Here is an 11,489-nt window from a genome sequence, read left to right as displayed (position 1 = left end):
GGTATTTTTTGTATTTTTGTTTGTTTTTATTTGGTGTTTTTAATTGTTTTTGGTTTCGTTTAGTAGTCTCCCTATTGGTCATTGGGGCGGTCTGTGCGTTCTCGAAGATTTTCGCATTTCGAACACGTCGCAAGAATACCGACAATACCCCCTCTAGCACCTCAACGAGAGGGCTGCACACATTAGAGGTGGCGTAAATCGGTTTCTCGCGACGTGTTACCCCTATATCTGATAGAAAATTGACGAGTTTTGATGAAAGATTTCTGCTTAAAAGTTGGTGTGTGAGGGCAACGTGCTTAGAAAGCGTGCAAAGAACTTGCTTCTTCTGCATTCCAGCAGAATGGCGTGCTGTCTTCTCAACACAGCAGACATACGTGTCGTGCTAATCTTCAGTCTTTATGCTGCAATCTAACGTCATGATTGAATCCTACTCGTTGTCTGTATTTGTGGCTTTTACGCCGAGAGATTTGGTGCGGCCATGGCATCTCAGCTGTGCTTTGTGAGATGCTCCGATTACAAAGAACATTGGCACATGAAGATTACCAAACATGTCCGTAGAAGTTGGAGCGTCAAGAAGAGAAGTAGGTGTAAGAGCGAGGATAAGTATGACTGAAGGTCGCGAGTACAGTTTCATCAGCTCACATTCTACTATAGCAATCAAATCAAGCATTCTACCGCAGCAATCCCCTCTAACAAAACTTACCTATTCCTCATATAAGATATCCAAACGTTCAAAGCACGTGTAAGCTACACCAAAAATGGTGTCCGCCCTCATCCGGGATGCCCCGATTGGGCAAATCCTGAGATATCTCACCAACAACCGCATCCTCAAATACCCAGAAGAACTTCCAGACTTCGTAATACCCGCAGCATACACCCGCCATACCCGGCTTCCTAAGCGTCTGGTCTCAGACGCCAGTCGCGACCCAGAAATCGAAGCAGAGGGCCCTGCAACCGAAGAAGTGTGCGAGCCTGATCCAGAGAAGCCATTGGAGGAACAACCATCAGAACCCGAAGACTCGGCGACCGACTTGGAAAAGATACAAACAGCGCGAACACAGCATACGGCGCGGACACAGATCTCTCGCGTAGGAACACGAACAGCGCTGCACAAGTCAATCACCCAAGCAGACCTTGAACAGCAGTTCTCCCTAGCATCGGTAGAGCGGGGCCCCAGTCGCCCAATCGAGCCCGAGACACTTGACGATGGCACGATATTGGTGGACTGGTACGACACGGACGATGAGTCGAACCCGCAAAACTGGTCGTTTGGCAAAAAGGCCCTGGTCCTTGGCCTGATACTCATGTACACCATGGGCGTCTACATGGGCAGTGCAATCTACAGCCCCAGCATACCGGGCGTCATGGCGCGCTTCGGCGTGCAAATTGGTGCTGCTTCTCTCGGCCTCTCCGTGTACGTGCTGGCCTATGGCATTGGACCTCTTTTGTTCTCGCCCCTGAGCGAGATACCCATCATCGGGCGGAACCCTCCATACATTGTTTCGTACGCCATCTTCGTAATTCTGCTGGTACCCACGGCGCTCGTCGACAACTTCGCAGGGCTCATCGTGCTCCGCTTTCTGCAAGGCTTCTTCGGAAGCCCGTGTCTGGCAACGGGCGGCGCAACACTGCAGGACATGTACAGCCTGATGAAGCTGCCGTACGTGCTTTCGCTGTGGGCCTTTGCCGCAACCTGTGGACCAGCTCTAGGCCCCATCATCAGCGGCTTCAGTGTCGCAGCCGAGAACTGGCGCTGGTCGCTGTGGGAAATGCTCTGGATGAACGGCCCCATCTTCCTCGCCCTCTTCTTCTTCCTCCCTGAAACCTCGTCCGCTAACATCCTGCTCCGCCGCGCCCAACGCCTGCGCCATCTAACAGGCGACTCGCGTCTCCGCAGTCAGTCTGAAATCGACCAAGCCAGCCTCTCTCCGCGCGCCATCGCCATCGAGGCCCTCTGGCGTCCCTTTGAACTCATGCTGCTCGACCCTAGCATCGCCTTTACCGCCGTCTACACGGCAATCATCTACGGCATCTTCTACTCCTTCTTCGAAGCCTTCCCCCTCGTCTACAACGAAATGTACCATTTCAACCTCGGCGAGCTCGGCCTGACCTTCCTCTCCGTCACCGTCGGCGTCGTCATAAGCATCGCGTGGTACTGGTGGTACATCTATACCCGCGTGGAACCCGGCATCCGGCTGCATGGTCTCGGGGCTCCAGAGCGCCGTCTGATCCCCGCCCTCTTCGTCACCTTCCTGGTCCCCATTGGCCTCTTCATCTTTGGCTGGACCAGCCGCCCGGATATCCACTGGATCGTGTCCTGCATTGGCATCGTCCTTACCACCATCGGCATCTTCCTGCTCATCCAGTGCATCTTTCTCTACCTGCCGCTCGTGTATCCTCAGTACGCGGCGAGTCTGTTTGCTGGAAACGATTTCACAAGGAGTGCGCTCGCCGCTGGTGCAATTCACTTTTCATACCCGCTTTTCCATAATTTGGGCGTGGGCCGCGGCGTCTCGTTGCTGGCGGGCTTGTCTGCGGGATGTAGTGCGGGTATCTACGTGCTATTCTTCTTTGGGGCCAAGTTGAGGGCTAAGAGTAGGTTTGCTGCCAAGTGAGACTGCCCTTATATATTATGCAGTTTGATCGTTGTGCGATAGGGACGGCGCATAGGACGGTGCACAATATGGCGTTGCGTCTGATGCTTTGTACTCTAAATCAGAAAGTTAATGTAAAATCAAATTCCACTATTTTCAGACTAAGTGTTAATCTAATGTACAATGATTACATTAGTAATGTAATTGGGATTGACTAGCCTGCTCCAAGGCTGTAAATCTATATGGGTATCATATTCATCCATGATTGACTTCTCTGTTTCATAGCTAATTCATCACCTTAAATATTTGCCTTGTTTGTTTACTACCAGTAAACACCAAGCCATCCACTACTCCTGACCCCAGGTATCGTCGTCGCCCACTAGTCCCACAATCTCCACGCCCTGCTCCTCTTGGAACGTGACTTGCTTGTTCTTACCTCTCTTTTTCTTTCCCTTCTCCTTATTCCCGGATCCGTCGCCCAAGGGATTTCCATCTTCGTCAATGCCAGCCAGTTCTCTCTGCCGTTTTCTTTCCTGAGCCTCGACCTTCGCGGCTGCTATGCGCTCCCTGAATTCGGCTTCTTTCGCAGCCATCTGTCGCTTAATCTCATCAGCATCCGCAAACGATTCTTCTGTCTTGTTCGATTTCTCAAGGAAAACACCCCAGCCGCCATTGGTAAGTTCACTACGACCTTGCAGTGCTGCCTTGACGCCTTCGGGATTTTCGCGCTCTTCGCGAGTGAACTTTGTTTTGATGGAGCGTCGGGTGAAGCCTGGGAACATCTGGGATATCATCTGAAAATCTGTGCCAAAAGACCTGAGACCTTGGTAGAAGAGTTCTGTAAGCTCGCTGTTCCAGCGACGTCCTTGCCCTGGCAAGAGAAACTCATTGGGATGGCGCTTGTTGTTCTTCATAAAGCTACGAGTCGTTATACGGGCTGTGATGTCCTGGTCTTCAGTGACAATCATTGCATCCAGCTCCTTTTCCGCGTCACCCTCTCGGTCGATGGTCCCAGAGTCGGGTACTAGCTCCATGACGCCATCCGCGTTGAGTCGAAGTTGAGGACCTCGCTCGGCTTGCGCAGCGAGCTCTGCTCCTGCCTCAGCTAAAGCCCTGTCGGCGGCTTCCTGTTCTGCTTTGGAGAAGATGGGCCTTGAATCTTCCTCTCTGCGACGCTTTTTGACTGCTTCCCAATCAATCGTGCGCATTTCCTTCTCCCTGGCAGACAACTTTCCCCAGCGGACTGAATGAGCGGCAAGGGAGTCCATGTAAGTGTTGTCGGGGTCAATGACCCGGTCTTCTGCGTCTGATGGGGTAGCTTCGCGCGGCGGTCGCCCCTTTCGTTTCTTTTCTTTTCTCGTGCCGTCTTCACCCTCAATTCCGTCAATTTCTTCACCCTCTGGAGTCGCCTGTCGTCTTCTTCGGGGCTTGGGCTTGCGTTTTACGGCAGCCGCTACAATCTCGTCGGCAATGCGTCCTACTTCGTTTTCGAGCCCTTCAACCACTTCGCTGCTCAATGCAACCTTTGGCTTCCTGGGTTTCCTCGCTTTCTTTGGCGGAGCTGCAGCATCTTCGCCGTCCTGTGTGGCAGGCTCGGTCGTCTTCTTCTTTGCGCGTGGACGAGGCTTTTGGCCGGGTGCAGCAGCAGCCGCTTCTTCATCGCCCTCGGCAGGGTGATTAACCGCTACCCAAGGCAACTTCCTCCTCTTTCGCGGCTGTGGAAGAGCCTGTGGGTCACTGGGGTGTCGTGCATTGTCGGCGGTCAGTGGCTCTTCTTCCTGAGATGCGGCGGCGGCGGGGGGCGCATCGACAGGAACGGCGGTTCCAAGCGCTGACTGTTGCTGTGGGCCTTGTTCGCTCTCGTGTTGACTTGGTGTGGCGGGTGGTTCTATGCGCCGTCTCTTGGGCGATCTGCCGGCGTGGATGTCGTCTTCCAGGTACTGGGTAGTTAGGCCTTGGGCTGTCAGAGGCTGTACAGCAGCATGGGAATTACTGTCGGCTTGTGACTGGAGACGTGGGCTTGCAGCGGCGGTCACTACAGGCGCGGGCGCAGGGGCAGGTGGCGGTTCCACTGCAGGCTCCTGGGTCGCAAGCGGAGTAGGTAGCTGGGCAGGGGTCGAGAACTCGGCAGGTGCATTGGAGGACACGGATGGTGCATTGGAGGACTCGGGCTCAGGCTGCGAAGTTTGGGGCACGGCAGTGGATGCAGGAGTCTCTGGCGCAGACGACGCAGGCGTAGAGGCTGGGGCAGCGGGGACAGCGGCGGCGCCTGGTCTTCTGCGCGCAGCCTTGGGCGCAAACTTCTTGCCCGTCGTATTCTCTAATCAAGGCTTAGCCCACTTCGGTGCTTTTGCACGGGGGACGACGACGGCAACGCACTGTTGATGAAGGAACTGAACGTCGCGGCTGGCTTGGGCGCGGCAGCGGAGGCAGAGGCAGCGGGCGGCTGGCTGGAGGCGTCGTCGGCCGACATGGCGAGAGAGCAGGATGGCTGGCCAGTCCAAGCCGGGGGTCCGGGGGGGGGCGATATTGGCCACTATCGAGCTGGCAATTTCTCTCACATGGGGTGGATTGTCCGAGCACGAGAGCAAAAGAGAGAGCGTGGGCGCACCCCCAACACAGACCAGGCTGCTGCTAGCGCGGCACTAGCCACCGTCTTGGCACCCAAGCAACTCTCTTCGCTCGACGGCTGCCCACCCTCTCCTCACCTACCACGGCCTCCTCACACGACACGTAACCACCCTCCCCCCCTAGCCGCCGCATCTCGACCGCCAGTCGCCGCCCGTCTGCTCCTTCATGGTCTGAACGCGCGCCCATTTCTCGGTGCCCCCTTCAGACAAAGGCGGCGTCACCTCGATGAGGCTCGAAGCCAGGACAGTCGCACCCCCATCGCTTGACCCTGTCAAGATGGAGGACCGCAAACGGCCCATCGCCGACGACGCTGCGCCTCCCGCAAAGCGGCAAGCCGTGGCGGTCAACGGTGCTCGCTCCCACCCTGACGCTGACCTGCCCTGGAAAGATGACCTTGAGGTTCGCTCCCCGATGCCCTCTTGCCCTCGCTCCCGGCCCCCGGCGCTTCCCCCCGCTGACACTGCTACGCTACAGGCTTTCCAGAAAGATGCCATTCTGCGCCAGATGCGCGAGTTCAAACGCGAAAAGGCCACGGTCGAGTCACAACTGAGCGAGTTGGAGGGCCGCTCCAGGCACCACGACGACCATCTGCGAACAATTGATGCTTGGTTTGATCAGGTCAGTATACTCCCGGAATTTGATTGAGGTGACGCTAATGCCTTCTTAGCTTATCGATGAAATCAAACTCCGGGGGGCTGACCAGCTGCCGACATCGTCAGCCGCTTCGGAATCCGCTCCCTCGGTCCCTGGTGCCCTGCTCTGCCAAGATAATGCCACGTTCAAGGAGCACCTGTCCAAGCGCAGGGAAAAGATTCTTTCTGCCCTCTCGCAGCTGTTTGCCAAGTTTCCTGCTGCCAGTCCCGAGGTTGCGCAACTTCAGAAAAAGCTCTCAGAGCTGCTAGCCAGCGAAAAGGAACATGTCATTCGACTCCAGCGGGTGGCCACGGAAAAGGAGCAACTGTCTGACCGGCTGGACACGGCTACGCACCGCTACCTTGTTGCTGAAAAGAAGCTGGACCGGCTAAAAAGCGCCCAGGTGCAGAAGCTCGAGCAGCAAGCAGTCGGGGCCAGTGCTGGGGCGAAAGAGGAGGCTCCGTCAGCGGGCAACGGAACAGAGGCGGTGAACGGCACGTCGCCCGGGCCCATTAACGAGGAGCTGGAGACTGCAAAGAATCAGGCCATAGCCGAGGCTGCCAAGCGGAAAGAACATCTTGAGCAGATTGAGCAGGAAAACAAAAAACTGACTGAAGAGTTGACGGCATTAAAGGTGAAGCTTACGGGGCTTTCGGATGATGACTATGCCAAGACGGATCTGTTCAAGGCAATCAAAAGCCAGCACGAAGACGTGATTAAGCGCATCAACAACCTGGAAGCACAAAACATTTCGTTGCGGGAAGAAGCGCAAAAGAACCAGGCGGAGCGGACGGCGTATCGGATCAAGGTTGATGAAGAAGTGCGCACAACGCTGGCGGAGCATGCGAGCCACGTTTCGCAAGCAGAAGCAAACTGTGCGCGGATTCGAAACGCGCGTGATGAGCTGGTTAGCAAGAACCACGTCTTGGAAGCCAGCCACAAGGATTCCAAGGAGTCGATTGAGCAGTCGAAGCAGCTGGTGAGTGCGTGCGACAGTCGAATTGCTGCGTTGGAGTCGGAATGCGAGCGACTGCGGGTGCAGATTGGCGAACAGCAGGCATGCATGGGCCAGCAAGGCGCGGAGCTGGACGACTTGACGCCCGAGCAGCTACGGGCCAAGGTGTTGAAACTGGAGAGCCAAGCACGGCTGCTGAGCAACGAGCTCCCGGCAATGGAAGCAGCATGGAAGAAGGCACAAGCGATTGCGAGCAAGAAGATTGCCGAGATTGCTACATGGGAAGAGAACATTGCCAAGGCCCACGCGGACAAGGCCAAGGCGGACCAAAAGTTTTTTGCAGCAATGAAGACGAAGGGAGAGCTAGAGCAGCAAATACGGATTCTTCGGGCGCAGTCTACGAAAGCCACGGAAGTGGTTGCGCATACGAAGGAGGCGGACTCACTCAGCCGGTCACTGGTGGACAAGCTGGAGAAGCAGACGGCGGAAATGCGGTCGCAGATGGACGATCTGTCGATGCAACACCGGCAGCTGCAGCAAAAGGTCAGCGAGAACGCGATTACGTCGGAGGGCCAGGTGGGCCAGATAGCGGAGCTCAAGAAGCTGGTCGAGGCCAAGGACGCGACGTGTGTAGCAGCCAAGCACGCACAGCGCGAGGCCGAGACGGAGCGCGACAAGCTGGCGGCGCAAGTGAGCGGGCTGGAGAAGCAGGTGCACATTTACAAGAAGAAGAGCACGGCCAACCAGAGCACCGAGGTGTCGACGATGGAGCTGCTGATCCAGTGCCAGATTTGCAAGAGCAAGCTCAAGAACACGGTCATCAAGACGTGCGGGCACATGTTCTGCGACCAGTGTGTGCAGGACCGGCTGACGAACCGGGCGAGAAAGTGTCCCAACTGCGGCAAGGCGTTTGGCAGCAACGACACGATGCGCGTACATTTGTAATAGCCACGACTCGGTCTTGGCCCTCTCTTTTTACTAGACATTGTGTCATGTACATTACCGGCATTTGTTCGAGTGCTCTTCCTTTTTTCTGTCTCTGTCTGTCTCTCTCTCTTACCATTTCAGCAGAGCGTTGAGGGCAAATGTGGAGACGAGGCACCCCGCGGTGCCTTGGATGCGTTGGCGTTTTTTTTTCTATTATTTATTTCTTGATTGATTCTGGGACGGGTCGTGGGTGCTTTCGATATATAGCGTTGGTGTTTGGCAGAAGGGGGAGCATGTACGATGAGAGCTGTGATGCATGTTCAGAACGACATGGGTTTGCATGTTTTGGTAGATGGCCTGAGCCGAGTTTGACGGTCAGGATGTTTCAATGGGCGTGGGCTAGATCAGCATGATAGGTTCTATGGCGTTGGGGAGAGATGCGAGGGAGAGAATGCCAAAGCAAGTCGTCTGGGAGAGTGTTTGTGCCGGCCAAGGCGAGTGGAATGCTGTGACTCACTGCGGGCGAATGTGCGCGCGCAGCCAACCACGCGACGGCTGCGAGAGAAGGGCATGTTGAGCCGAGCCATGACGTGCACGCGGCGTTGCCCCACGCGACCCGTTGACATGAACACTTATGGAAACGGCGACTATACCACGACACGTGCACGCGTCAAAGACTGCCAGGGACCGTCCTGTTTGCATATAAACCGGCTGCATTCCACTCTTTGCCCGTGGAAAAAACAAAACACAACAAGGCAGCCCACGCAGACCCTGAAGCTAGTCACACAATTACTGTACTGTACTGTACTGTACATCTACTGCACCCAATGGCTTCCAACGTCCTTGGCGCCCGCGACACCAACGCGCACATGCGGCCCATGCGCTCGCCAGAAAAGGCCGACATGAAGAGCCTCGACTATCATCGCCAGGTGCTCCAGTCGCGCCTCAAGGATAAGCAGTAAGTTTGATATCAATGGGCCGAGGACGCCAAGTAGCGCGGCACTAAGAGGCAGCCAGAGAGCCCAAGTACGTGTCGCCATCGGACGACATCATGAGCCCCGCCACGCAGAAGCTGCAGGCGTTCAAGAACAAGCACGCCATGAAGAAGTAAGTAGGCGACAGCACCGTGTGCCCAGATGCAAAAGCCGACGGGGGCTGATTCATCTTGCAGATCGAAGCCACAGACGCTGTTCAAGAAGACGAGCTCCAAGAACCTCGAGGCGGCCAAGAACAGCGGCAAGCTCGAGTTTGCTGATATTCCCAAGCGGGAAGCGGACGAGGGGCAGGCAGAGACGTAGGCTGTGCACTCCCTCCAGCGGCGTGCAGAATGGCGACGGGATACGAATTTCTTTTGGCGCACCGGCACAGACATGTATACTTACTTACTGATACCCTTTTTTCCCGGTGGACTGGACTGGATGGTGGGCATGGGCTCTGTCTCTTGGATGGATGGATGGATGGACTGGGCCTGGGTGCCTGAAAGGGCTAGCTATGAATCATGACGTTTGTTACATACATACATGGTTGATTTGGCCGTTGCCGCCGAGACGTCCTGATACTTACCAGCTGAGAGTGGAAATGTCGCCAAGCCCCGCCCTGTACCCGTCCGCTACTTAGCTGCGTCTCCTTCTCGACCCACAAAAATGAAGGCACCCCAACACCAACAAGACCAAGACGCTCTCCACGACGAGATTGCCGACCTCGAGAGGCGTCTGCACCATGCAAAGGCCCGCCTGAACCCCGCCGCCCCCGTCGCGACGCCGCCGTCGCCGCTGAGTGAAGCTGGCCATGTTCCACGTCACCACCCATGGGCCGCTACCATGGACCACGACACGGCTCTCCACGCCCTCCTGCTGCTTGCCGACTCGGCCCTCCCCTTAGGATCGTTTGCCTTTAGCAGCGGCCTGGAGTCGTATCTCGCCCATCACAAGCCCGTGACGCCTTCGGCCTCGCAGCTGCCGGCCTTTGACACGTTCCTCCGCCTCTCGCTCTCGACGCTTGCCAGCACCTCGCTCCCCTACGTCCTCGCCGCCTACCGTGACCCGGAGCTCCTTGAGTCGCTCGATAATGACTTTGACGCAAGCACCCCGTGTACCGTTGCCCGGCGTGCGAGCATAGCACAGGGACGCGCCCTGCTGGCCGTTTGGGACCGTAGCTTCCGCGCCCACTACGACGCCTCCAAGCATCATCCAACCGAATTTGGCCCAAGCCCACAGGACGATGCTGTCAGGGCACTTGGGGCCTTTTCCGCTGCCCTCCGCACCTCGGAGCACTTGAATGCGCACCTCGCCCCCCTGTGGGGCCTCGTCACGAGCATTCTGCATGTCCCGCTGCAGCAAGCCGCCTACCTGTTTCTGTTCTCGCATGCCAGGACCGTCATTAGTGCTGCGGTGAGGGCCAGCGTCATGGGGCCGTATCAGGCGCAGGCGGTGCTGGCGAGCGCAGAGCTGCAGGATAGAATTCGTGGTCTGGTGGACGAGGGCTGGGACAGGACGGTTGAAGAGGCGGGACAGAGTGTGCCCGTCATGGATCTCTGGGTCGGCAGACACGAGAAGCTGTATTCGAGGATTTTTAACTCGTAGATGTGTGTCGAGACAGATAAATCACGTATGAATGTATCATGGCTGCTTTCTATCTGACCAATGGCTCCTGATCTGGATACAGTTGAATCATCTCAAGTCCCAAGTTTCTGGTGATTTAGGGTGATTGTGATTCGACCAGTAGCATCATCACAGCCTCGTGCCTTGTCCATTCCCGCTTGAGCTTAGCGTGTGCCGCATGACAACTGCAGACAGCATCCGACATGGCAGACACTGATACACCTCTGCAGGAAGCATTACTAAATAAACGGCTGAGTGCCATGCATATACGACTTGACTTCACCTAACACTGCAGTGCTGGTACCATACTCCTTTCGACTCTAGTCAATGGTTTCAGGCGCCCTTCTAACACCATACATCAACCTGCGGTGAACGACCCGAGGCTATGGAATAGAACCCCCCGACTACAAATTAAACAAGTCGAGCGTACAATCTACTCTTCTCCCTCGCCTCTGCCTCCGTCTTCTCCTTCATCCTCATCCTCATCCTCATACCCCAAATCCCCATCCCACTCGCCCACCCCACTCCCACCACTCTCCTCCCACCACCGTATCCTCTCCCTCACACTCATCAACGCCTTGCCCAGCAAATTCAATCCCCAGTTCGCCCTCTCCCGCTCCGCCTCCCACTCATAGAACCCAATCCCCCACACGCGATCCCTGCGCCCAGCCTCGACCAACTCAGCATCCCCCGTGCCCAGCAACACGGCCCTCATCCGCGCATTCTCGGCATCCATGAATTTGCAGTAGTTGACTACGCGCGCCACACGTTCGCGTACCAAGCACCACGCTGCGTCGTCGTACCCCGGCACCCCGCGCCCCAGCTGCTTGTGCTGACTTGGGTACCGGGCCTCCATGATGGACGTGCAGAAGAGCTCGCTGTGGAAATACAGCGCTTTGAGGAACATGTAGGCTTGTTCGGCGCAGCTGAACGTGATCGGACTAGGATACGAGGCGAGGATTTCCCTCGCCTCCGTCGGGGCTGGTCCTGGTCTTGGTGCTTGTGCTACGAGCCATTCCAGAGACGTTGTGGGAATCGAAATCGGGCTTTGGTTCCATTGGCAGAAGGTGCCGTAGGGCATTACCTGCGGCCTGTAGAAGTAGACTGTTCGGGGCGCCGCTTGTGTCGCCTGGTCTCCTTTGCCTTGTT

General features: G+C 56.4%; 5 protein-coding genes across 5 annotated transcripts; 3 read left to right on the top strand and 2 right to left on the bottom strand.

The window, feature by feature from the left end:
• Nucleotides 1-758: 758 nt before the first annotated feature.
• On the top strand, nt 759-2,745 carry SETTUDRAFT_127695 (uncharacterized protein; the record flags this gene model as incomplete). Its single annotated transcript, XM_008024821.1, has 1 exon — nt 759-2,745. One exon carries the CDS (start codon nt 759-761, stop codon nt 2,613-2,615), a length of 1,857 nt encoding a protein of 618 aa, XP_008023012.1. The 3' UTR covers nt 2,616-2,745.
• A 196-nt stretch (nt 2,746-2,941) lies between these two features.
• Nucleotides 2,942-5,031, bottom strand: SETTUDRAFT_55322 (uncharacterized protein; the record flags this gene model as incomplete). Its single annotated transcript, XM_008024764.2, has 2 exons — nt 2,942-4,914; nt 4,974-5,031. Coding segments are annotated over 2 exons (2,031 nt in total), but the record flags the coding sequence as incomplete, so codon positions are not given.
• A 316-nt stretch (nt 5,032-5,347) lies between these two features.
• Nucleotides 5,348-8,209, top strand: SETTUDRAFT_167732 (uncharacterized protein). The gene is made up of 3 exons (XM_008024820.1): nt 5,348-5,624; nt 5,700-5,843; nt 5,893-8,209. Exons 1-3 carry the CDS (start codon nt 5,451-5,453, stop codon nt 7,756-7,758), a joined length of 2,184 nt encoding a protein of 727 aa, XP_008023011.1. The 5' UTR covers nt 5,348-5,450; the 3' UTR covers nt 7,759-8,209.
• Nucleotides 8,210-8,513: 304 nt separating this feature from the next.
• Nucleotides 8,514-10,347, top strand: SETTUDRAFT_183304 (uncharacterized protein). The gene is made up of 4 exons (XM_008024819.1): nt 8,514-8,698; nt 8,758-8,847; nt 8,912-9,034; nt 9,314-10,347. Exons 1-4 carry the CDS (start codon nt 8,568-8,570, stop codon nt 10,320-10,322), a joined length of 1,353 nt encoding a protein of 450 aa, XP_008023010.1. The 5' UTR covers nt 8,514-8,567; the 3' UTR covers nt 10,323-10,347.
• A 630-nt stretch (nt 10,348-10,977) lies between these two features.
• SETTUDRAFT_70135 (uncharacterized protein) lies at nt 10,978-11,448 on the bottom strand (the record flags this gene model as incomplete). The annotated part of the gene is made up of 1 exon (XM_008024766.1): nt 10,978-11,448. A coding segment is annotated over one exon (471 nt), but the record flags the coding sequence as incomplete, so codon positions are not given.
• Nucleotides 11,449-11,489: the final 41 nt, after the last annotated feature.

The sequence above is a fragment of the Exserohilum turcica genome, assembly GCF_000359705.1.
Source record: "Exserohilum turcica Et28A unplaced genomic scaffold SETTUscaffold_13, whole genome shotgun sequence".
NCBI classification, from domain to species: domain Eukaryota; kingdom Fungi; phylum Ascomycota; class Dothideomycetes; order Pleosporales; family Pleosporaceae; genus Exserohilum; species Exserohilum turcicum.
This window is presented reverse-complemented; position numbering and strand designations above follow the sequence as displayed.